The sequence below is a fragment of the Homarus americanus genome, unplaced genomic scaffold (assembly GCF_018991925.1).
Source record: "Homarus americanus isolate GMGI-L3 unplaced genomic scaffold, GMGI_Hamer_2.0 scaffold48226, whole genome shotgun sequence".
In the NCBI taxonomy this organism is placed as follows: domain Eukaryota; kingdom Metazoa; phylum Arthropoda; class Malacostraca; order Decapoda; family Nephropidae; genus Homarus; species Homarus americanus.
Window position 1 is genome coordinate 471,673 of NW_024730579.1, and position 27,757 is coordinate 499,429.

Below are 27,757 nucleotides of genomic sequence, written 5' to 3' on the forward strand. Positions count from 1 at the left end.
TGTAAATTATGACCAATAATTTCGCAATACGGCCCGTAAATCCGCCCTTACGGAAATTGGGGTAAATTTTAACAATTGAAAAAAAAATCACGATATATAATTTTTTTTTTTTTTATAATTTGTATGGTGTGGATTTTTTGGTGTTTGCTACTGCCAAGCGTGGTGTCGCCATGCGGAGTCAGTCCATTGTTTACATCCACTGTGCGCGCATATTTCTCGCAAAAAGAAGCCGTAAAGGCATTACATTGGATATTAAACTTGATGTTTTAAGTAGGTATACAGTGAGCTCTGCGAAAAGCGTGTTTTGTCAACGCGAATTGGCTGTAACGCGATTGATGAATAGAAGAACAATATTTTTAAAATGTGAACGCGTGTTGGCTGTAAAGCGATTCCACATGAATGGTTGTTGTCGCTTGGCGCTGGGTTATGCAGTGTTTACAGTTCACGTTTGACATCACATGTTCAAATGATTTATGTGTTTTGTTTGTGAAGAATTGCAGAAATAATTTATGTAATATTTATGTATACAGTATACCTGTACAGTATATGTAAATTGTAAAATTTTAAATAGGAGAGAAAAACAAAATACGTAGCGTTTTACACCCACGCTCTCTGTTTACATCACACACGATCAGTTTGAAATGCGTGGGAAGTTTTTAAGCGTCCTCAGTGATTTTTGCTTACTGTTTCTCCAATTTTGTGACTATTGAAAAGAAGAATATCTCCAGGAAGCTTTCTGGAGATTGCATTTCCGGTGGTGATCGTAAAAGAAAGGCTAAAACACTTTATGAAAAGCTTGATGTTGTCAAGTGTTTTGAAAATAAGGAAAGAACATATGATATTGTGCGTGCAACAGGAATAAAGGAGTCTACTTTACGCACCATTAGAGACAATGCAGCAAAGATTAAAGCAAGCTGTATTGCTGGAAAACCCTTGAGTGCTCGCAAAAGTGTGAGATCACAGCCAAAGGAACTTGAGGAGATGGAATGGCTTCTAAGTGTTTGGATAGAAGATCAAACGAAAAAGCGATCTGGGACCAGCTTCCTCACCATTAAAGAGAAAGCCTTATCAATATATGAGGACCTAAAGAAAAAAGCTGAAAATCCTGATGATGTGATTGCCTTTAGTGCTAGTAGTGGATGGTTTTCTGGTTTTAAGAACCTCTATGCATTTCCTAATGTAAAGTTATGTGGTGAAGCAGCCAGTGCCTGATACTGATGATGACAACTGTCAAATCCTGTCTGCACGACTCCTCAACATCACCCTTCTCCCCCATCAAGTTATATTCATATTTTTTCAAGGTAAAGTGTAACATTTACCGTATGATTTCATTATTAGATATGAATGTAACATTTATTTAGACTGTGCTATCCTTTGTGTTAGACTAACTACTAATTTTTTTTTTTTTTTTCGAGTAATCTGCACCTAACCCCATTTTCTCCATAAGCCCTGTTATTTCTATTTCGTGAATTTCTAGAATGCGAGGTTCTACAAGAATACAACTATCGCGTTACAGCAGAACTGACTGTATCATAAATTATGTAATGTACTGTATTGTTTGTGTTTATAAATGTTTATTTTCATTCATAAAAGTGCTTGAATTACTTTTTGGGGGCCAAAAAAAATTCCTAAGGAACACATCTTCAGTTTTATAATGGAAGTCAATGGGTTTCACGTTCCGGAATTTCGGGATACGGTCAATTTTCCAGGGACGCAACCCTTCCGTAACGCGGGGGATGCCTGTAAACAAAATTAAACATAAAGGTAATAGTAGTTAAGAACATGCTCCCATGTCTAACATCATCACTTATTTTTTTATTCCATTATAATTAAGTACATACATGTACTATATTTTGAATATATTTCACAAGTTGTAAGGACCTGTTGATGTAGTATCATATCTTTATTTAGATAATCAAAATTACAGTACAGTACAGTACAGTACAGTACTATCAAATTCAAATTGTGGGCCATAATAATACATCAATATTCATCTGCCTATCAACCATCAGTATCCTCTCTACAAACACCTTAACTTGATGAAATGCTGTAGCTGTCAAAGTTCATATTGACATCTGCAATCTTGGATGAAAGTTAAACCACTAAACCTGCTTCCAAGCTGGATTACAGTGAGGATCAACAAATTTGACTTCAAAACCATTTTGAAGTTGTGTGACGGTACAAGCCAGCATTCTAAATACTGTACTAGCAAGCTTCAGTTCTATCTCAGTCCAGTGCCACAGTTCTGAATGCTATTTTCTTTTTGGAAATTTTGGTAAAGTTTAATTTACTGTGTATACAGATGTATTGTACAGGTTCATGGGGACAATTCGGTTATCCAGACATTACCAGGTAACACAGTGTTTAGGTGCTATGTTGTATACAGCTTCACTGTGTTTACCCAAACTTACAAAGTGCTTAAAGTCCCTTTGCTTGTTATCATGCACCAGTTAAATGCTAACACTTCATGTGTACCTTTCCTTACCAATACTGAGCTGTTGTAACTTAATGGGAAAGCATGGCACCTGGGTCCTGCTGCCCATGGTGTCACTTGTTCAGACCGCATGTATGTGAATTTTTCAATGCATTGCTGGAATTTAGTTACATTTTTTCAGTCGCATACATTGTAGCTGAATTTGCATTGGGTGGGGTCTGATTGCCCTTTTTACATCATTTTGCAAACACTTGTCACTCAATTTATACCACTACCTGATTTACATCACATTTACTCTGCACTTTTGATGTTGCCAGCCTCCATTGTTTTTTATTCATTTCCCAAGCTGCCTATGCTTTCATGAGCTGTGTACCCTTTCCTCTCATGATCTGTCTAAGTATAGTACAGTACATGGACTACTTAGCTTCATGCATATACACATGCAGAGTATATACAGTATTTTTTTTCTTATAGTGTATACATGTAAACCTCGAGATACGATGGGGTTAGGTTCCTGAAAAACTCGTCACTAGGTGAATTATCGTAGATAGGGAGCATTATAACATGGGGTTCAATGGGATACATTCCCAGGCGGTCCCCAAACACACATGTATCACTGACAAAACAATTCCTACAATACTACTATCAGTGCAAAACAAACAGCACTCACCACATCGTGAAGAATAAGCCTGGTCATCATCACATGTCCCCTTTGAGGCTAAGGGGATTCTTGTAGACAGAGTCGAGACATCACTGACTCCCACACAGCCTCAGGGTGTCTCATGCTGCTTAACAATGTCAAGCTTCACCTCAGAGATATGGTTGTCTTGGATGCCTTGGCCTTCCCAGACATTTTCAAAGTTACACAGCTCACTTCCCAGTCACAAAAACAGAGCAAAAGCAATTGTCACAAAAACAGATGATAACAAAAACAATGATAGCGGTTGACACTGCTCACATTTTCAAAGCAAAAGATTCGACACACCCTACAATTACAAAACGCACAAAATATCACTTCCCAGTCATCATAACACAGTTCACTCTAAGTGTTGTCCTCTCACTATACGTATAAGAAAAAACATTGATGAGAAGAAAAATAAGAATACTGTACAAGTTTTCATGTTGTCAATCATAGTGTGGAATGCTCTTATGACTGTCAATCTCACACACTTCTTGCTTAATTACATTACACCTGATGATTTTCCTTTAGTATTTTTAAAATTATGCTTTTTCATAAGACCAGAAAAATATTACAGTTGTAAGTATGTTTCCATCCTTATCTCATATGGTATATTAAATGTACAGTACTTGTAGTGATTTTCACTGCAGTGCAATACATAGAGAGATAACATTTCACAATTATCTTTTATTGTCCATGTGCAGTACAATAATGATCAACTGTGGAAGACCACTTGATGTATAATATGATATTCTACTGGTTCGTCTACATCTCATATTGCTAGTGAGTCAACATACCTTTCTTTTAAAGTTATTGCTGTGAGTGTTACTTTTGTTCCTGAGCTTTAACCATGACAAGGTCAATGCATTATTTACAATATATGTACTGTACATTCAATAGCTTAACTGCCTTTTATGTATAATCTTGTCTGCCAGTGATAAAATCTGCTTTTATGGTAATTTAGTAAGGATGGTTTTGTGTAGATTTTATTAAAATAAACATGCAAATAATTACTATACTGGATTTTTTTTAGTGTCCTATAAATGCTTTATTTGGTATTATCTGAATTGTACATGGGCCTTATATTGAGGTAATCCACAAACAGCAAACGTAAAACATGGAAATAGCGATCAAATACTGTATGACTACACACACACACACACACACGTTGCCGCCACCACTGCCGTACCTCTAATGATCACTGGCGAGTGGCGAACCCAAGATGTTTTGATTCCTTAATATATTGGGTCACTTTACTGATTCATATGAAAATAATCGACTGGACGGCGGAAAGAACACCATACACGATTGGTCCGTCATCCTGGGAGGTGGTGAATGGTACCATCTGTCAGGCGCCAACGGAAGGTATCAGGACCCTCCGACTGGGAAGGGTGTGGAATCACCCCCCTTCATCCTTGCCCACCCTGGGAGGTGGTGAATGGTACCATCCATCAGGTGCCGACGGAAGGTATCAGGACCCTCCGACTGGGAAGGGCGTGGAATCCCCCCCCCACACCCTATCCCCCGCACTCCATCCTCGCCCATCCTGGGAGGTGGTGAATGGTACCATCTGTCAGGCGCCGACGGAAGGTATCAGGACCCACCGACTGGGAAGTGTAAATACCTAGCGCGTCACTTGGATCAATTCAATTCAATTTCAATTGTTTATTCCTTGATTGAGGAAGCGGGATCCTAGTACTGTCACTTGGTTCCCCTGTACAAAAACACCAGAAGCATCTGGCAAGAGTCACAAGTATATACAGTATAAATATTATAAAGGGGCTGACTAAAGCCTAAGGAAGGAAGGAAGGATATTCCTTTAACACATAATCAATGTTATTTACATAATAAATGGCCAGAAAGGGAAGAATCATCGTGTCTCCGTCATAGGGTAATGGAGTGGTGGTCCAGCAGGCGTCACGGAAGCGTTGTGTGTGGGGACATCTTAGGAGGTAGTGGATAAGGGTGCGGCTGTCGGGTCTTCTGCATAATGCACAAGAGCGTTGCTCAGGGGATGCGGGGATACCAATCTCCCAAGTAAAGTCATACCCAATGATGATAGGGGCAGCAATCACGTCCCTTTTTCGCGACCCTTTCCCATAGACATATGAGAGGTCAGGAAGTTTACGGAGGACATCGTACCAGGTGGGCAGGGAGTCCAGGGGGATGGCTGCTTCCCGAGCTTCTCTCTGTTTGCGGCGAATTTGGGTCCTAAGCTGTAAAAGTGTTCGAGGAACAACGTAGTCAGGTGTAGCCTTGTTGTAGCCAGTCTTGGCAAGGCCATCTGCTGCCTCATTCCCCAAGATATCGACATGACTGGGTGTCCATAGCAATGTCACAGGACGGCCTGCACCCTGAAATCGCAGCAGACAAGCAAGGGGCAGAAACCATCTGCTTCTTCCTCAGCGAGAAGGGCAGCAAGGAGGGCTATTAGTTCCACCTGAGTGGAGGATGCCCCGTCAGAAACTCTGAGAGACAGTTTGATAGGCTCAGGGGCATCAGGACGGGAGATGTAGACACCAGCCCCGGCCCGACCTGTAGCGGGGTCAACAGAACCATCAGTGTAGAGGACAACCCTACCTGGGGACCAGTGGGCGATCCTGGAGAGGTGGTATTTGCAGAGAATAACAGGGTTCACGTGGGATTTCCGGAGTGGTCCGCCAAGGGCAATCACTTCAGTTTGAAATTCCAGCCAGGGAGAAAGAGACGAACCAACAGCAGGGGTTCATGCACTTAGATCTTGGGTTGAATATCGTAAGGTGCGTATTTCTCTCCCACAAGTCCAGGGTTCGAATCGCCTCTGGTTTAAATGTATGTCTGACGTAGCACGATTTCCGGTTTTCGCCTGCACCAACATTGGATAAACTAACCACTCAAATGGCTTGTGTCCCGATATCAGGTGTTCTTAGGTAAACAAAAATACTTAGCCTTTGGATACGCCCCTAGTAACTACGCCACTAGCAACCACGCCACTAGCAACTACGCGTGTATTATCATTTTATATTTAGCCTTTCATCCAGAGGTTTGCCACTGAGGGAATTAGTATGATTGAATATTCATAAATAGTAAATGAGGAACTCTGAGGTAGGTTATTATTGCACGGGGACGAAGCCATAATGTGGGGTGAAATGAAACCTAACCTGACCTCACCCCTGTAATTCAAACCAAGTGTGCCTTTAGTAATGATGAATTGTCTTATAATAACTGGGGATCATCAGTCAGGGGTGTACCTGGGAGTGTGAGAGGTGTACCTGGGAGTGTCTGAGGTGTACCTGGGAGTGTTAGATGTGTACCTGGGAGTGTGAGAGGTGTTCCTGGGAATGTCTGAGATGTACCTGGGAGTGTCTTAGGTGTACCTGGGAGTGTCTGAGGTGTACCTGGGAGTGTCAGAGGAATACCTGGGAGTGTTAGAGGTGTATCTGGGAGTGTCTGGGGTGTACCTGGGAGTGTCAGAGGTGTGCCTGGGAGTGTCAGAGGTGTACCTGGGGTGTCTGTGGGTGTACCTGGAGTGTTTGAGTGTACCTGGGAGTGTCAGAGGTGTACCTGGGAGTGTGGAGGTGTACCTGGGAGTGTCAGGGGGTGTACCTGAGGAGTGTCAGGGAGTCAGTGTACCTGGGAGTGTCAGAGGTGTACCTGGGGGAGTGTCGGAGGTGTACATGGAGTGTCAGGGGTGTACCTGGAAGTGTCAGAGGTGTACCTGGGGTGTCAGAGGTGTGGCTGGGAGTGTCATGGGGAGTATCTCAGGTGTACCTGGGAGTGTCTGAGGTGTACCTGGGAGTGTCAGAGAAATACCAGGGTGTTCAGAGGTGTACCTGGGAGTGTGAGAGGTGAACCTGGGAGTGTCTGAGGTGTACCTGGGAGTGTCAGAGTTGTACCTGGGAGTATCAGAGGTGTACCTGGGAGTGTCAGGGGTGAAACTGGGATGGTCGGAGGTGTAAGTGGGAGTGTCAGAGGCGTACCTGGGAGTGTCAGAGGTGTACCTGGGAGTGTCAGAAGAGTACCTGGGAGTGTGTACCAGTGCAGAGGAGTACCTGGGAGTGAGAGTGTGAGGTGTATGTACCTGGGAGATGTGCCAAGTGTATCAGGGAGAACCAGAGAGTGTAAACCTGGGGTGTCAGAGGTGTGAGTGTCAGAGGAGTGCCCACAGGGGAGTGTCACCTGGGGGTGGAGGTGTACCTGGGAGTGTATTGTGCCTGGGAGTGTGTCAGTGTCAGAGGTGTCAGAGGTGAACCTCAGGTGAACCAGTGTCTGGAGGTGTACCTGGGAGTGTCAGAGTTGTACCTGGGAGTGTCAGAGGTGTACCACGGAGTGTCAGAGGTGTACCTGGGAGTGTCAGAGGTGTACCTGGGAGTGTCAGAGGTGTACCTGGGAGTGTCAGAGTTGTACCTGGGAGTGTCAGAGGTGTACCACGGAGTGTCAGAGGTGAACCAGGGAGTATCAGAGGTGAACCAGGGAGTGTCTGAGGTGTACCTGGGAGTATCGGAGGTGTACCTGGGAGTATCGGAGGTGTACCTGGGAGTGTCAGAGGTGTTACTGCGGGATATGAATACTCCTAAAATACTCTAAGAACAGGTTTATTAATATGAAATCAAAGGGAAAGGGGGATATTCTTAACATATAACTTCAAGGGGCAACTCCTCGGCTTATTGCAGACTCAGAATTTTCTTATTTTTACTCAACTGCAAATTACATTTCATTACAGACATTACAACTTCCATATGATACTTCGCTGACTGCTGGGAGTGCATAGGAGATGCACTCACAACACACAACATGTTACTACTGAAACCAACTCATACATGGGTCCACTGCCCAACATGGGATACTTATTCCAGAATTACCCCAAACACATACAACAACACTGTGGACATATAACTTCAAGGCATGTCCCAGGGTATCACACTGGCGCCTGTAACACTGACGATCGCTGTGGTGGTCGGTTAAAGCCAGACACATGGCGAGTCTGGGGTCTGGCTCCACGAGGTAGAGTAGAGCCGATTAATCATGCCGAATCAGCGCCATCGTTCATATATTGACCACTGCCAAATATCCACCGGCTCCGAGCGACCTTTTGGGGTTTCAAATAAGCCCACCCTCGATCTGAGAACGAAGATGGAAAGCGTTACGGGAGATTTGGGGAAGCATGGGGGTTCAACCACAACAACATCTCTCATCTAGCGACGTCAGATGACAGTTACTTTATATTACTTCTTACACTGGGTGAATGACAATTCCACTGTTAAAGCATGAACACTGATGAACACTGATATTCACTACAATTGACTGAATCAAACTGAATGGTTATAAACACAGAACATTCCTGAGAACGAAGTTGGAAGGCGTTACGGGAGATTGACCTCCCGTCTCGCACTGGTTTATATTGTAGTGGATTCCCCCCCTACAAACGCCGTTTGTCGCTGACTAGCCGACCCTCGAATTCCTCAGTGTATGCCTCGTGGTCTAGGTCGGCAACCAGCGCCGCCTAACAATGACTGAGGTCAACTATTAAGCCACGCCTACCCCTGCTATACAAGACCTCACCTCGTGGTGACAAAACACCAATAAGAAAGATGAAGCGATCTGGTTGAGCCCAGATTCTTTCTACTCCTACTGTATTTCAGTTCCACCACTTTTCCTTCAATCCCTAATAATCTTCTTTCACCTCTTAACTAAAGACTTCGTATCGACCTGTCTCTTACTACCTACAGCCACCAGCAAGCAACACCTCCTCCTCCACTCCTGCCTGGCGGCTCCCGCTGGAGCCGGCGACCATGGCGACCCACAAGCTGGTCGTCCTCTGAGCATCCTCACCAACCAGCTCTCTCTACTCAACGCTTGTAACCATGCTGCCTTCCCAGCACCAAGCTGCATTGTACATCCAATACAACACGTATACAGAGAGCACATTGTGAGTTTCCTTTCTCCATCCCATCCTGAGTGTGAACCAATATCTCATAACCCCACAATATACCCCTGAGTGGCCAGCGATCGCTACTCACGCAATGACAGAATTTACAAACAAACCAACTGTTACTCATTCAAGGATGAACCTCAGTTGACAAAGGTCTGGCGAATTACTAAAGTTGATTTACACAGACTAATTCAAGATTGAGTTTGCCAGTAGAGAGTGGAATAAACGTATTGACAACTGTGTTCGAAGGTGGGACTTACTGGGAGGGATCCTGAGTGTAAAACGAATGGGAAAAACACGTCTCTCCTTAATGCTATGAATACATACAATTAATATTATATAACCCTACCTGAGTACAATACAACACATGATTCAGTAACATTGAGTAGGTGAGTTATCCTTTATCTCTGTTTCCCGTTCTCTGAGATTCTACAAGCGTGGTGGATTTGAATGTTATGTAGCGTAATATGAATTAAAGGGGGTTTTTAGGAATGACAATGATGTGCGCAGTACATGAGACCTGCAATTGTGTGTAAATGAGGCAGGAAGTCAGATCAGCAACCTGGGACTTGGTCACAATTTCTGTGATACCATGTGGCAGTAGGATCTACCATAGACAACACATTATGCTTCCAATATCTTCCCAGGTATACCAGTTAAAATGTTATTTTAGGAATATGATGCTGAATTATGTCTAACAACCTCAAATATTATTAAATTGGTCTTGACAATCGTTTCAGAATCATTAATAGAACAATCAGCTGTTACTGCACAAATCCTTGATATAATTCCAACAAATATTGTTTTATCTAAAGCCCTCAGCCATGACACATTCTTATCTTATCCTCCTCGAGCTTTACAGTAAGGAAAGTGGAAGGCAGTAGAGAGAAGTGTTGTCTATATTGTCTACAATGGCCAGAATCTAGACATGTATGAATAACTGTACCCAGGAATGCACTCTAGCGAAGTGACAAGTTTGCCAACTCAAATTATGTGAAAATTAATTTTCCAATCTTTTAACTTTGAACATTAGACTTCCCAAACACATCAGTTATAGGGTTTATTATGGGCAATATACTGTATACTGTATATCAAGTATGAGGAGTGCAGCTGTCTGTTCACATTTTATATGCTGCCTCTGATGCCCCAAATACCCTTCTGAATAGAAAGCTGATCTTGCTCATGTTTTAACTTGTAATCTACTTTTATCCTCTTCGCCACTGATCGGCTTGTAGGAGTATCGAGATATTAATGTTGTCTAGCACTCAGGATGGAAGGAAACTCTAATGTGGTTTTCTTGTATAATATATAAGTTATATGATAGACAGTCTGGTGCTGGAGATGCTGTGTGGTGAGGGGCTGCTTGGTAGAGACGTGCTGTGAGTAGCTTGTTGAAGGAGGTAGATGTGGAGGAGCTTCGTTAGAGAAGATGTTGCCTGTTGCTGGCCTCCTGGTTGAATGAAATGTTAACAGCGTGGAGCTTGCTGGAGGAGATGTTGCTTGTTCAGGAAAATGGGCAGAATGAGAGTTGGTTGGTGAGGAAGCTCAGAGAAGGACATGCTCGCTGGCGGGAGCGAGGACCGCCAGGCAGGCGGAGGAGAGGCGAGGGTCGCCAGGCAGCGGCAGAGGAGGAGGTGTTGCTTGTTCAAGAAGATTGGTCAGACTGAATCTCAAGGGAGAGACAGAGCTTATATACACCCAGCAGCAGCCGCCAGTCCTCTATGAGTCATGTTGGGAAAACCCGAGAAGTAGCCGGTGACTAGTTCCGTTGCTAAGATACGGTAACATCTGGGGACAGCTCTCGCTTGGTTGCTAGGGGAGGCGGCACATTGGAATGCGATACGCAGTTGTAGGGGAGACATCCACTACAGGCTCGTCAGCAGCTTGGGCGGTCGGTCATGTCTCTGATACGCACTGATTGACAAGTACTGGGCATGCACTGGCTCCACATATATCTGAACCTGCTCCAGTGCTGGTCAAGTCTGGTCTTGAAAGAGCTCACACTCGGTGCCGTTGTAGCGGACCAGAAGTTACCCCGGACCAGAAGTAGCCGAAATGATAACTGTGCATGCGCGGTTGATGGCATCGCAGCATACCAGGCAAGGACTATTATAGTTTTTTATACCAGGAGTTGCCGCCCACTACTGTACGTAACTCATGGTCCGGGTATAGGCGGACCAGAAGTTCACCAAACTGAAACTTACAATTCTGCCCCCATGGGCGTCCGCAGAAGGGGGGGGGGGGCACGGGGGGGTATTACCCCTCCATAGATTCACTAAATTTTCATCATTTGCATCGTGTTTGTATATATATATATATATATATATATATATATATATATATATATATATATATATATATATATATATATATATATATATATATATAAGAACAGTCCAACCTTCAACCTTCAGTGTAAATGGAATTTCTTACCGCATTCCATGTAGGAATTGTAATGGAAAGCATTGCAACCTAGAATAAAACCAAAGACTATATTAAGAAAGATAGGAAAGCAAGGCGAAAACCGCGTAAGCCACATAGCGAATAGTTGGCCGCGGGATCAACAGATGGCGATAGTGTGACTAGCCATTTTTACTTATTTAATCCACTTCTGTTTGATATAACTTAATTACAACTTCAACATTAACCGATGGAATGTTATAAAATCTCCTGTCCCACTGGGTATGTATCCCCTGTATATGCCGAGCATAATGGAGCAAAATTTGGGAGCAGCAGCACAGAGTGTACGGGCATGATTTGAGTCGACAATAATGGCGGTAACTTCAGGGATATGACGTCATGTCACCTTAAATTTATTAAATCTCTTTGGTTCGATCCAAATAATCAACGTTTTGACCATAATCTTGATTTTTTTTCTTCAAAATGTAAATATAGGTGAATCTAAACACAAGGATTAAAGATTTGGGGGTTCAAAAGTTGGAATTTCAGTAATAACTTGTCAAAACGAACCATAGAAAACTTTAATTCTCTTTGCAACCTTAATTACTCGCCCCTTCTTATTACAACTCATCCAAGTATCAACAAATCATAAAGTATCATTTTGGGTTCTTTCTTACAGCCCACTGAAGCACTGCGTTAATAAAACGAAAAAGTATATTTAAATATATAATTTGAACTCTCTACAGCCCATGGTCAACAAATATCACACACACACTGTACATTACACTTATTATCCAACATCACAGACATTATTATCAGATACTTAGCTAAGAGTAGAAAAGTGTGTGTGTGTGTGTGTGTGTGTGTGTGTGTGTGTGTGTGACAAGAGGCATTACAATATATGGAAAACATTATATAATTAAATTTGTATGATGGTAAAAAATAAAAATGATACTTGGTTAACAATATATGATACAAAACTGGATAAGTAATAATGTTATAACGAATCATTTTATGAACAAATTTCCCTAGACACTTCACAACGCCAGGAACCTTCTTGATGGGTAATGCAAGTGAGGCAGGATTGGGATTTTAACCTCCATTGACTAAGCCTTTCGTTAAATCTCAGTGTGTCTTAGGGTTTTGTATTTCTGACACAATTTACGTAAAAAAACAGCAGAGTTCATCACTTACTGAAAATCACACATATTTGACCCTCAATTATATACAGAAGTGTCGAAGGAATTTTGGTCGAAAGTGTACATGTTAAGTAATATAATAATTAGAACACAGTACGAGTGTTGTGTGGTAAACAATATAGAGTAAAGAATGATAACTATAGGATTATGTATGAAAACAGTATAACGACGCTTGTTGGTACTTTATCTGCATTTGGATTCAGATTGAGATGAGTCGCTAACCCTCTTAAGCTCTCAAAGACATTCCAACACCCTCAAACACCTTCCAACACCCTCAAACACCTTCTAACACCTTCAAACACCTTCTAACACCCTCAAACACCTTCCAACACCCTCAAACACCTTATAACACCATCAAACACCTTCCAACACCCTCAAACACCTTCCAACACCCTCAAACACCTTCCAACACCCTCAAACACCTTCCAACACCATCAAACACCTTCCAACACCCTCAAACACCTTCCAACACCCTCAAACACCTTCCAACACCCTCAAACACCTTCCAACACCATCAAACACCTTCTAAAACCCTCAAACACCTTCCAACACCATCAAACACCTTCTAACACCCTCAAACACCTTCCAACACCCTCAAACACCTTCCAACACCTCAAACACCTTCCAACACTCTCAAACACCTTCCAACACCTTCCAACACCCTCAAACACCTTCCAACACCATCAAACACCTTCTAACACCCTCAAACACCTTCCAACACCCTCAAACACCTTCCAACACCCTCAAACACCTTCCAACACCCTCAAACACCTTCCAACACCCTCAAACACCTTCCAACACTATCAAACACCTTCTAACACCCTCAAACTCCTTCCAACACCCTCAAACACCTTCCAACACTCTCAAACACTCTACCTTACCTCATGACCTGTCTCTCCTTCAGTTGTTACAGTAACTTCATAACTAACTTGCTCAGTGACGGTGAAAGTCACCCATTCACTAATAAACGGGTCTTCACTTTTCTGTACAAATTCGTCATGACCTATAAGAGTTATTGAACATGACTTCTTCTTAGACGGAACTGAACTAAAGCGAAAGTCAGATCAGTTATGTCTGAACATACGTGGGTCTGCTACTGAGAGCGTCACTCGTGAACTAAAGAAAAACAACTAACTTCTCTGACACAAAGTAGTATACTGTAGATAACTCAAGCTTGATCCTCAGACCCAAAGAAACATTGTCCAAGGTGTACACGTCCCTCAAGATGGCAGATTTGAGTTATAGCTTTCATAAGTTTTACATGGTCATGACTAATCTAATATACATGCTTAAAGACTTTATAGTTGTTGAGGCGTAGTAAACACATTATAACATCAACAACAATTGGATTTTGAAGAAACTACAGAGTAGTGTGTCTCTATAAACCACGACCACATTTATTCGTCTTGTAGGATCTGATACTATATAAACTAAGAAGGTTGATGGATCACATGGATGCTTAAGATTATAGATACCGTAAATTACTAGTTGTATACGGAACAGAATCACATCCAACAAACGTCGCTTCACTGTCCGTGTGATGTCAGCGTGATTTTAAGCTACAAATATGACCGACATATGATAAAACATTAAGTAAAGAATAGATGTTAATGAGCACATGGTAAAACATTTACATAGAATACACGATGACAAACAACACATAAGAAAAATAATGAATCCTAACAATAATGTATAATACACAAAAAATAAATGATAAATGCCATGACAATTATAGCCACCACATGAGAAACTTGTCCTTGTGAATTAATGAAGAGAACACCTGGTGATCTGTGTGCAGGTGTAATTTACCAGCGTGTTATACCGTATCATTGTGTTTCGAAATAATAACATACAACTTGCATATTTGAACTGATATATACAGTACACTGATGAACGTGAATGTAAATGATTATTACAAGCGAGATGAAACAACGTGAGACATCTGGTTTAGTCGAGGATTTACTTGAGCGGATTTTGGTGTGATTGGACAGTCCTGTTGTTATGATTTCTTTTTCACAATCTCTAAGGTCAATGGATTAGTGGATAATAATAATAATAATAATAATAATAATAATAATAATAATAATAATAATAATATCTTTACACTGTCGTCACGTTTTTTATTACATGCACGCACACAGAGACACAACAAGCAGCAATGAACGCTAAGGTCTACCATCATTTGTACGCTGCCCTGCAAAACTGGGGGAAGAGAAACTCAGTGACCCGTCATCCTTGTACTCGTGTCGTCAAACAGCGCCTCAGAAGGTAAGGATCAATCTTTCATCTGACTTACCCTCCATTAGCGTGTTCTCACTGGGTCGGAAGGGATCGTCAAACGTCTTGGATTGCTCTTACTGGCGCTGTTTTTATGGTACGGGCTCAACGTTGTTTACCCAGCCAATAGGTGTTGGTGTGTGTGGGGGAGGGGGGGAGGGTAAGTCTGTCCACGCTCCATTCCATTCTAGTTGATCAGGTTAATCAATGAGTCGTGTGTAAGGACTAATGTGACTATCCTTGGGCTGACGGAGCTAACACATCCTCCACGAGGTGACGTGGTATATAAATGTATAAATAAATAAATAAATAAATAAATTAACAAATAAACACTAACTAACCAACACCAACATGGCACTGCAGGCACTTGTACCCTGGGTGACAGAGAGGTGACGTCTGCCGTAGTGCCAACGTGTAAAGTTGTCGTCGTTCAGCTCCTGCAACAGACTCCCCTTAAAGAACACATTTCTTCTTCACTTCCAATCTAGAAAACTTCAGGAAAATGCCTTCAAACGAGAACAGAAACTTAACACATTCTTCTCCATTTCCACTGAGACTCTGGGCTGAACGTCCCTAATACAGTATATGTACACAAGTCTATAAAATGAGAAGATGAAAATGATCTCCAGTTGATGTGTGATAATTAAATGTTATTTTGTCTTATTAATGCCTGAAGTCTCTTACTCTAGTAAATACAGTTATAATGTTATTCCTCTCTCATTGTTGCTAGTCTGATGTCAGGCCTTTCAGAGTGTCATCTTGGAGTTCAGTCTAGTGTTTTCTTTTCTTCTGCGGGTTCTCATTTATAATGTGTTTCTTGTTAATACACAGCAAATACTAGAGCTTTATGTAATACACAAGAGTCTCCTGCGCATCCCGTGAAAACAACAATATTTAACGTCACGTCACAAATCAAAACTCACACCATCATTATCATGAATGTTCCGAGCTTCTCATTTTGTTAATTGCATCACCTGTCCTTCACCAACACAGTCGTTTCTTGTTCGTTTTTGTGTTTAATGAAATGAGTATTATCATTTTCTTTCTCCACTTTATGTCTACCTGAGTTTATGTAATTTTTTTATGATTTGCTAATTTGTAGTTCTTCAAAAGTTTGATCACTTAACAGATTTTCTTTTCATCAAGGGTCATGAATTACATAATAACTTCCACCCCAAAACTCCCAAGTCAGACATACACGTCGACTCATAACGTCAACTACTCGGGCCTGTATACCTGTGATCCAGTCAGATTATTACGACACTCAGGTTCTGTACATCTTGTCCTGTTTGCTGATGCATCAAGGCAGAGTGAGAGTCGTCGCTCGTCTGCCGCCCTGGTGTTGCTCGGCGGGTCGGGTGTCAGTAGGTCTTCTCCAGGTGTTTGTAGATCCAGTCGAGGTAATCAGAGACCCTGATGTAGACGCCGGGGTAAGAGGGCTCGGCGCATCCCACCCCCCACGAGGTGATGCCAGCCTGGATCCAAGGGCCTCCCCTCGCCCGACACTGTAGGGGCCCTCCACTGTCACCCTGTTGACGACACACTGGTCAGTTGTTACTCAGTACATTAGATATTACAAATGTGGTAATTAGTAGGTGTAAACAGCGAACTGAAGGGAACAATATTCCCGTCAGGGTCCACAGTGAAGGTGGATCCCATAATCCTGGTAAACAGTTTGGTACATCACATTGAATAACTAAGGATAGTTGACCATCACCTTAATTTTCCTATGATGATGATGATGATGATGATGATGATCACCACCATCATCATAAACATCATCATCATCAGTATCACCAACCAAGAGAGAGACTACTCACAACACAGGGCCCCATGCCACCGTCCTCCCAGCCGGCACAGATCATGCTATTACTGACGGGGCTGATCTTCCTGTAGGAGCGCTGGCACTTCTTGGTGGGCATAACGGGCACCCGGATGGTCTGCAGCATGTCCGAGTTACTCCCGTCTGTAGGACACGAGACGGCGGTAAGTATTATCGACCACACCCGTAAGAGATTAACTCAAAAACTGATTGTGCGCGTGTGTGTGTGTGTGTGTGCTGTGTTTATATGTGTGTGTGTACAGTCATTAAATCCCACACTCATAAGATTTAATCAACATGTGACGTAGAGAGAGATAATACCACACATTATATTATATTATGTATCAATATTACTATAAAACAGTATATTGGGTCACACAATAAATAACAAATATTTCTGTCCCCCATAAAAATCCCCTAAAAACTTAGACAACACAATTAAGATCAATCCATAAGTTAACTTTGTATTCGGCTGTAACATTAATCCTTTCTTCTACTTCGTTTAAAGGGTTCAATACCACGTAAGTATTTATGGGTTTAACCTGCTTTGAGATATAGTCAATGTGTTGGTTAACTATCCCTAAATTAACCCAAACAAGCCTTGATTTCCCTCTGTTGCTTCTGCCTGACAACACCTCCATAACACTCACGTTTCTTGGTCCTGCCCCACCCGGTGACAGAGCACTGGAGGCCGACGAAGGACATGTTCCTAGATGGTAAACAGATGGTGTTGACCAGACCAGCGTGTTCCTCCAGGTTCAGAGGCTTTCGGAGCTTCACTAGAGCGATGTCATTGTCCCAGGTCTTGGAGTCGAAGTGCTGCAAGCAAGAGTGTCATAAGAGAACGTGTCATGAGAAAGAGTGTCAGGTCTAGAGGTGTCATATGAGAGCGTCATATGCAAACGTGTCAGGTCTTAGAAAAAGTGTCATAAAAGAGCATGCTAGATGTGAAAGAAGTGTCATAAGAAAACGTGTCAAGTTAAGAAGTGTCACATGAGAGGCTATCAGGTGTAATACAAGTGTCATATGAGAATGTGTCAGGTCGAGAAGAAGTGCCATGTGTCATGATTTAGGTTAACGTAAGAATGGTTGATCGTCAGGTGAAATAAATTGGAGTGGTCTTAATCTTCAGGTGACCAGATCATCGTGTCTCATGGGAAGCTATATAAGGTAAAGTGTGTTATGGATTCCCTACAGTTCGTTTAACTTTACCTTGTGTGTAATGATCTTGGAGACAGGGTAGAGGCGTAGGGTCTCGGCTGACAAACTGACCTCTCCAACTCTCACTGTCCAGAAGGGTGGCGGCAACGCAAACTTGAAAATTGGGCTGGGAAGAGAGGGAGCCATAAATAATGTATGTATGTATGTATGTATGTATGTATAATGAAATAGTTGAAAAATAACCCCACAAATTATACTCCAAATAATTCTCCAGACAACACCAAGTGAATGAGAAGACACTACCAGGTACACGTTGGCTGCCACCCTATAATAATTGGTCACATCCGTCATGTAATCTTGAGTACATCCTGTGACATGTGGCGCTACTTCATGTACAGGGAAAACACAGAATATAAGAAATGTAATAAAACCTTTTCAACATCTTCCCTTGATGGTTGGGTTAGGTAAGGTTATTAATATTTGGGGTCGTGATAGTGTGTGTGTGTGTGTGTGAAGAGAATGGTAAAATACACGAATAACGTTACGGTAAATGAACAATACTGAGAATAAAAGAAAGTTGAAAATGTGACAAGTATGTATGTATGTATGTATGTATGTATGTATGTATGTACTTAGCATTCACCACACAAACACACACACACTCAGCATTAACCACACACTCCACCACACACACTCAGTATTAACCACACACTCCACCTCTCACACACTCAGCATTAACCACACACTCCACCTCTCACACACTCAGCATTAATCACACACTCCATCTACCACTCACCCCACCACACACTCAGCATTCACCACACATTCCATCACACACATTCAACATTAACCACACACTCCACCTCTCACACACTCAGCATTAACCACACACAGTCAGCATTAACATCACACACTCAGCATTAACCACTCACTCAACGATGCAGTGGGCGGCTGTCAGTATCCAGGACGGGTGGATCAGAGTCCCCCCGCAGTGCTGACCGAGTCGTCTGCCACTGTATGGGTCCTTCTGCTGTAGCGCTACCTGCCACGGCCACTCTCCCGCCAACACGCTCCTACCACCCACAATCCTCATGTAGTAGCGGTGGCTGTAGGCAGACACCCCGCAGTCTGTAGGATAAGGATGAGTTGTAGATGTGTGAAGGAGTCATATTCAAGTCAAGGATGAGGTACAGAAAATGGCTGTAGTCCTGTATTATGTGTAAACAGTCCGTTACAGAGAGCCTTGTAGTGTCCTGACCAAAATCACGTTGCTAAACCATACCATACCCAATATGTCTGTACCTAACCTAACCTAACCTAACCTAACCTAACCTAACCTAATCTATCTAAACCCGCATGAAAAATGTGTGGGAAATATTGCCAACAGATATCGTTAGCGCTCGGAAAGTTTACTGGAAAGTGCCAAGGTAAGTGAAAAAAACTCGGAAGTGTCAATGGAAATTACCGGAAATGTGCCAGAAGTGTGCCGGAAGTGTGTCAGTAATTACCGGAAGTACCAGATTCATGAACTAAGGTAATGACTAAAGACAGGTGGTGGTGAGGGACCCTGGCTCTTGTGGCCTTTCTGACGAGTGTGTAGCGGGCACGGAGGAGGAGGAGGAGGAGGAGGACGAGGACGAGGAGGAAGAAGAGAGAGGAGGAGGAGGAGGAGAGCGTTCATGGTAACACAGGTTTATCCAAGATTTACAAATGTTCTTCCGGAAATTATTTTTATCATAGATTTCTCCTGTGTGTGTGTGTGTGTGTGTGTGTGTGTGTGTGTTTGTGTGTATGTGTGTTTGGATGTGTAATGATAATAATAATAATAATATGAAGACGCATAAGAGTAACAAAAACAACAGCAACACGAAGAAGAAGAAGAAGAAGAAGAAGAAGAAGAAGAAGAAGAAGAAGAAGAAGAGTAAGAAGTAGAAGAAGAAGAAGAAGAAGAAGTAGAAGAAGAAGAAGAAGAAGAGTAAGAAGTAGAAGAAGAAGAAGTAGAAGAAGAAAAAGTAGAAGAAGAAGAAGAAGAAGAAATGTAAAAGTTTTCAACACACGTAAGATGACTCAGAGACTTTGTTTACAATGATGACGTCACAGGTTCTCGAGTCACATCTGTTTACCTCCGTGATGTCATGGTGCTATTACGGTTGTTTGTCCAGTGTTGGTTTACAATTGATACTTCTGTCACTATCACCCCCTTTAATCCAGTCACCACTACCACCATCATCATTGTATCCACCTCTACTGCTATCACCACACACACACATCAACAACCATCACCACACCTACCACCATTACAACTATAACCATCACTATCACCACAACTTTCACACGACTACCACCACCAACCACCATCATTACCACCACCACCACCCCCTCAAACAAGTGTTACCAGCTCCCAGTGGCCTTTCATCGTGTCCAGGAGCTAAGTAGTTCTCTGGTACACCCAGACACAGTGTCACTCTTGGTTTTGGTAACACGTTTCCGGAAGTGAGTGCAACGTGAGCGTATATTGTAGTGTAGGTGGGGGGGGAGGGGGAGGAGGAGGGGGATAGAAGGAGATAGAGAGGGGAAGAGAGGGGGTGGGAGGGGAGGGAGAAGGGGAGAGAATGTAGGGAGGGAGAGAGAGTGTAGGGAGACTGTCAATGAACAAAACAAAAACACACACGTGATTTCCCTCCATATGTAGTGAGGATGGTCAGGTTATCAAGGTCGATGACGTCATTTATCAACTCGACTCGTGTTGTAAAAAGTTTGGGGGGAAAAGTAACCATCCCTCTTGTCCTACTTGTCTATAGTCAATGCCACTTTCTCTTGAGGAGGGAGGGACGGACGGGAGGGACGGACGGACGGGAGGGACGGACGGGAGGGAGAGACGGGAGGGAGGGACGGGAGGTAGGGAGATGGAATTTCCGTGGTTTATGTTTCACCACAATTGACTTCTTTTTTTTTTTAACTATTTCAGGGGAAAGTTGGGTGGACTAAAATTTGGACCAATCATGTCTTGGATTCCGGAGTGGCGTCAGACGTGCTGGTGGTGATTATAAGTGGTGATGAGTGGTGGTGTGGTGATGAGTGGTGATGTGATGGTGAATGGTGGTGGTGGTGAGTGAGAAGTGGTGGTGGGTGGTGATAATTCCCCCAAAAAAACAACACTTCCGGTACAGGTAACATTATACAGGTAAAGGCAAAACATCACAGGTACACAAAACTAAACACATTAACATTAAACAAAACTATACACGGGAGGACAAGTTAACACTATTCACACACATCATCCTTATACACGTGAGGAAATAAAGACACACACACACACACACACACACACACACACACACACACACACACAAAATTAAAACGCTCTACCACCCCCATTGACTTACCAATGAAACTCTTCAAGGAGTTCTCCCCGGAGCTTGCTAAACCCCTATGCTCCATCATCAATGCTTCTCTCAGTCAAGCCAGATGCCCAGCTGGCTGGAAGACCTCTTATGTATCACCAGTGCCCAAGTCAACCAGCCCACAATCCTTAAATCAGCTACGACCTATTGCAATCACCCCAATACCCAGCCTAATCTGTGAAAGTTTTGTGTTCGACTGGGCTTATGCTGATATTGCAGGAGTCGTAGACCCTCAGCAATTTGGCGACATGAAAACTTCCTCCACCACTCACTGTCTTGTCAGCTTTCTCGATTACATATACCGCCATCTCGAGAAACGAAAAACGTCTGTAGCTGTCGCCTTCATTGATTTCACTAAAGCATTCGACCTAGTCGACCACAATATAATCATCAACAAAGCTATTGACCTCGGGCTTCGGAGAAGTCTTATACCATGGTTTACAGACTTCCTCAGTGACCAACGCCAAGCTGTACGCTTCCGAGGGGCTGTCTCCACCTTTCAGTCACTCACCTGTGGCGTCCCCCAAGGCACCAAGATGGGACCACTCTGCTTCCTTATGCTCATCAATGATGCCCTAAGAGAAACCCCTGCTCGCTGGAAATATGTCGACGACTCCACCGTTGGGATCAGCGTCAACAATTCTGCTCCCAACTATACCGCCCTTCAGGATTTATTGAACAGTCTCCAAAACTGGGCCACCAACAACCATGTCACCATCAACCATACCAAGACCATGGTTATGCACATCAACCTCTCCTCCGACATTGTCCCACCTCCTTCCATTACTCTAGGTCCGAACACACTCCAGGTTGTAGATTGCACGAAGCTCCTCGGCGTCACCAAAGACAACAAACTAAATTGGAAACCGCACGTCAGTGAAGTTGTCAAATCCTCCAGTTTCCGTCTCCACCTCCTCCGCTGACTCAAGTCCCTCGGAGTTCCTGCACCCGAGCTCCTCAGTCTTTACACAACATTCATACTTCCCAAGCTCACCTATGCCTCCCCCACCTGGTCTTCCTCCCTAAATGCCACACAACGTAAACACCTAGAAAAAGTGCAAAAGAGGGCATGCAAGATTATTCTCTCCCCTTCCTAATCCACATATCAAGAAGCGCTCAACACACTGACCCTTTCGACTCTCACTGACCATCACCACGACCTCATCTGCAAATTTGGTAAGAAGCTTCTACACCATCCTCGACACCGGCTCCTACTACCACCTGAGATCCCTAGTCCGAGAATTGCTGTTCGACACCACAACCGCATCCAGCCCATACGTGCACGAACTGATCGCTATAAGAACAGCCCAGTCCCAACCATTGTAAAAATTATCAATAACTTGTAATAAACCAGTGTATTCACTCCCAGTAAACACTACTCCTTGCACTGTCACTATGTTGAAATGAACTGTAGTTTGAGCTTTTCCCCATCTAGTTATTATATGTCTTATTTGTGTCACTTATGTTACTTGTATATTATTTGTAATTCGAAACCCATTCCTCAAATATGTAACTGTATATTTTCAGCCTTCTGGCTGCCAAGCTCTTTCAATAAACCGTTAATTATTATTATTATTATTATTATTATTATTATTATTATTATTATTACACACACACGCAAAAATATATACCTCACTCATAGCAATCTTCGTCATCTGTTACCCAATGTCCCTTGCTCGCTGTGGAGACCAACCCACCAACACTATCACAGCACTACACCGTATCAACCCACTACCAGTTTTTTTAGAATTTATGTATTGCGTACACGCACACACACACACTCAAACACACACACTCTCACACACACACTCGCATAACTCTCTCTGTTACATATGACCATTAAGTCGCCGGCAGCAACAACTTGATGGATCAGAATATGAAGAGAGAGAGAGAGAGAGAGAGAGAGAGAGAGAGAGAGAGAGAGAGAGAGAGAGAGAGAGAGAGAGAGAGAGAGAGAGAGAGAGAGAGAACCGAGGGGTGTGTGTGTTTTCTTTACCTGACTTCAGTACACATTAACCAGCTCACCTGGAGATTAAACACCCATTTTACTTCACCTAACCTAACCTAACCTAACCTAACCTAACCTAACCTAACCTAACCCCTTAGGTAGCGTTAGGGTGACCCAAAGTTTTCCATCTGTAACTGTGCCTGACCCGTAAAGCTATGGTGATTGACCCTCATGACCCCGTGACCTTGACCCCGTGACCTTGAGTGATCTTAACATTAACCATACCTGTCATATACAAGTGTTTATGAGTTAAGTGAGTGGATTGTTTTCAGTGATTGGTTGACCTCCGATTATACAGAGTTCAACCCCGATTGTATGAAGACAAACTGATAGATTTTCTGGTATGAGTGAACAGACAGACAGAGATAAACAACTGTCAATTCTAATATCTTTAACCAAAAAATTTATTAAGTCTAAACTGACAGACACATACAATGAAAACAACAACATCCAAAGACAGACAGACTGACAGACAGACAGAATAGAAAAATAGACAGACACAAATAGACTGGCAGACAAACATATAGACAGAAAAAACGGACAGACAGATACACAAAGGAAAAAAAAAGAAAGAAATAAACATACTGTACATACAGACGGACAGAAAAACAGAAAAAGATCTAAAGAAAAACACACTGATAGACAGAAAGAACAAACAAACAGACAGACAACGAACAGACAGACAGACAGACAGACAGATTAAAACAGTGGCTCAGTGGGTAAAGTTCACTTCCTTCCTGGGAACAAAATTACTCATTATATAGTTTTTATTCTTCTATTTTCACCAAACTGTATTTGTGGGTCTGTGGAATGTTGGCCATCAGTACAATGACCTGAGGGGAGGTAGAGGTGGTGGTGGTGGAGGAGGAGGTGGTGGTGGTGGTGGAGGAGGAGGAGGTGGTGGTGGTGGTGGAGGAGGAGGAGGAGGTGAGGTGGTGGTGGGTGGGGGAGGAGGAGGAGGAGGAGGAGGGAGGTGGTGGTGGGGGGTGGGAGGGAGGTGGTGGGTGGTGGAGGGAGGAGGGGAGGGAGGAGGAGGAGGAGGAGGAGGGAGGTGGAGGAGGAGGAGGAGGTGGAGGAGGAGGGGAGGTGGAGGAGGAGGGGTGGAGGAGGAGGAGGAGGAGGAGGTGGGAGAGGTGGTGGAGGGAGGAGGAGGGGTGGTGGTGGGAGGAGGAGGGAGGAGGGTGGAGGAGGATGGAGGAGAGGGGGAGGGTGGAGGAGGGAGGTGGAGGTGGTGGAGGAGGAGGAGGAGGTGGTGGAGGAGAGGGGAGGGGAGGGAGGAGAGGGGGGAGGGGAGAGAGGGAGGAGGTGGTGGAGGAGGGAGGGAGGGGAGGAGAGGGAGGGTGGAGGGAGGAGGGAGGTGGAGTGGTGGATGGGGAGGAGGAGGAGGTGGAGGAAGGAGGAGGAGGAGGAGGAGGAGGTGGTGGAGGAGGGAGGAGGAGGAGGAGGTGGGAGGAGGAGGAGGAGGAGGAGGGGAGGAGGGGAGGAGGAGGAGGAGGAGGTGTTGGGTGTGAGGAGAGGTGGTGGTGGTGGTGGAGGGAGGAGGGAGTGGGGGAGGTGGGAGGAGGAGGAGGAGGAGGAGGAGGGAGGAGGAGGAGGAGAGGAGGAGGAGGAGGAGGGAGGGAGGTGGTGGGTGGGGAAAAGGGTGGTGGTGGTGGGAGGTGGTGGTGGGAGGAGGAAATGGTGGTGTGGTGGTGGTGGTGTTGGTGGAGCAGGTGGGGATGGTGGTGGTGGTGAAGAAGGGAGGAGGAGGAGGAGGGAGGAGGGAGGAGGGAGGAGGAGGAGGAGAGGAGGGGAGGGAGGAGGAGGGAGGTGGTGGGTGGTGAGGAGGAGGTGGTGGTGGTGGTGGGTGGTGGTGGTGGTGGGGAGGTGGTGGGTGGAGGAGGTGGAGGTGGTGGTGAGGGGTGGTGGTGGTGGAGGTGGGTGGGTGGTGGTGGTGTAGGAGAATTTGGTGGAGAGGTGGTGGAGGATGGTGGTAGAGTAATTTGGTGGAGAGAGGTGGTGGGATGGCAGAGTACGAGAGAGAGAGAGAGAGAGAGAGAGAGAGGTAGGAGAGAGAGAGAGAGAGAGAGAGAGGTTGGGGGGTGATCAGCACCTCACCTACAAGATACTGATGCCAGGGTTCACACCTTTCAGTACTTCAGTAAATTTAGTCAGTTAGGTCATGACGCTCTCAGTATAGGAGATGTAAACAGGGAAACCAGATACCAGATGAACAACGATGCCATAGAGAAATCCGACTGCGAGAGAGATTTAGGAGTAATGATAAGTAGGAACCTTAAGCAAAGTAAACAATGTGTTTCTGCTCGTAACAAGGCTAATAAAGTACTTGGGTTCATACAAAGGAGTGTTAGTTACAAGACTAGCGAGGTCATCCTAAAACTGTATCTTGCTCTTGTGAGACCACACCTGGATTACGCAGTTCAGTTCTGGTCACCGTATTACAGAATGGATATAGAATCCTTGGAAAGAATTCAGAGGAGAATGACAAGACTAATCCCGGGCATTAGGAACCTTGAGTATAGAGACAGGTTAAAGCATCTTAATTTGCACTCCCTCAAGAGACGTAGAGCGAGGGGCGACCTGATAGAGGTGTATAAGTGGAAGTCAGGGCTAAATAAAGGGGACATTACAAAGGTACTCAAACTATCCAACCAGGAGCGAACTCGTAACAATGGTTTTAAATTAGACAAATTTAGATTTAGGCGTGAAATAGGTAAACACTGGTTTGGAAACAGAGTAGTGGATGAATGGAACAAGTTACCAAATATCATCATTAACTCGAATACGCTGAATAGCTTCAAACATAGGTTGGATGCTTATATGAGCAATAGGGGTTGGGTGTAAACGGGACTGCCCAGTATGGGCCAATAGGCCCGCTGCAGTTTCCTCCATTCTTATGTTCTTATGTTCTTATGGTCAGGCCTCATTAACGGATGAGTCAGGTAAAAAGGTACAACATAACAGGTAGTTTTTCTTGTAATTCTAAAAATTTTTAATTAAACATCTTGAAATTCCAGGATTAGTATTTCTATTAAATCCTGACAGACTTCTTGACCACGCAGTTGAAAAGGAAAGTTCACAAACACGACAGAAATAGCTTTTTGTAAACATTAAAAAGTAACATTAGTTTCTGGACACACACACACACACACCTACATACAAGAGGTTACTCACAGGAGCGGTGGTTGAAGGTAGCGTGGACTCTAGTGACGGCGGCGCAGCAGAGAACGACCAACACAGCAGTGGTCCTCAGCACTCTATCTTGAGGCACCCCGACCTGCCGCCACCACTTCCCTCCCTCCGCGCGGCTCTTGCCTTCTGACGGGGAGGTACTCATCCTTCCCAGGTTTTCCCCACATAGTCTCTGATCACCACACCTTGATCTGAGTCACTATAGGTTAATAGGTGTTTATTCTACGTTGGTTTTGAAGCACTGAAGATTCGTCAGAGTAGATCATTACGACTAACTTAATCACCACTTCTAACTTATCATTTTCTAAGTCGCTGTCAAACTTAAGAGTCATAAAGTCTCTATCTGAGGTCATTATATGTAGGTGACCCCAGCTAGTAGCAGACAAATTCAATTACGACAGTAATACCTGGTTAGAGAAATCCGCCACAGGTTAACACAGGTGACCACGAGGTTAGTTCACAAAGGTGGCCTCAGGCAGCGCTGCACAGATCAGGTGATCATCCACCGGTCTATTACCGTTTTGATTTCACTCATAATCAGTCTTAAGATAATTATTTTGTTTAAGTTCTAAATAGTTTATCTGTTTCTCTAAAAGTTTCAAAGATTCCCCACTGAAAAAAATTTATATACATATATATATATATATATATATATATATATATATATATATATATATATATATATATATATATATATACAGGTATATATATATATATATATATATATACTGTATATAGCATTTACTTTGCAACGTCGTCAACTTTATCGTCCGGCGCATCACCTTCTACGTCTTCACCTTACTAGACCTCAGATGAAAATTCACTGGTCATGGTAGACAAAGACCCAGTCACCGCACGCCAGACCCTCAAACACGTGGATTTTACCGAATTACTTCTTCGTGGACTGGGCGACGCTCAGCTGTTTGGGAGGCGACAGCAGCTGCCGTCTCACCGTCGCTGTTCGCTCACATAATGTTGGTATTACATAACATTTGTTGACAAACACTGTAAGTGTAGCGAGAACACACGATGAATGTTTAATTATTAACACGGTGTTTACTGTTAGTGACAGTCATCATGTTAAGGTGTCGCACTTAACAATGTTGTCATATTACAGAACTCAAAAATCTTTACATAACTTAATTATAAGATAACTTAACATACACAGGAATGAATAAGTGAGAGAGAGAACATAACTCCTCGTCGTCTATATTACAGGTGAGTCATACTTGTCCTTTAATTATTGTTACCTGTAGAGGCCAGACACAGT

The 27,757-nt window shown here is 43.6% G+C and overlaps 1 protein-coding gene across 1 annotated transcript; it reads right to left on the bottom strand.

Moving 5' to 3' along the window:
- Positions 1-13,338: 13,338 nt before the first annotated feature.
- On the bottom strand, positions 13,339-27,095 carry LOC121867045 (tryptase-2-like). Its single transcript, XM_042366801.1, has 6 exons — positions 26,470-27,095; positions 18,816-19,011; positions 17,935-18,049; positions 17,373-17,541; positions 16,721-16,866; positions 13,339-16,429 (listed from the first exon to the last, which is right to left on the bottom strand). Exons 1-6 carry the CDS (start codon positions 26,630-26,632, stop codon positions 16,262-16,264), a joined length of 957 nt encoding a protein of 318 aa, XP_042222735.1. The 5' UTR covers positions 26,633-27,095; the 3' UTR covers positions 13,339-16,261.
- Positions 27,096-27,757: the final 662 nt, after the last annotated feature.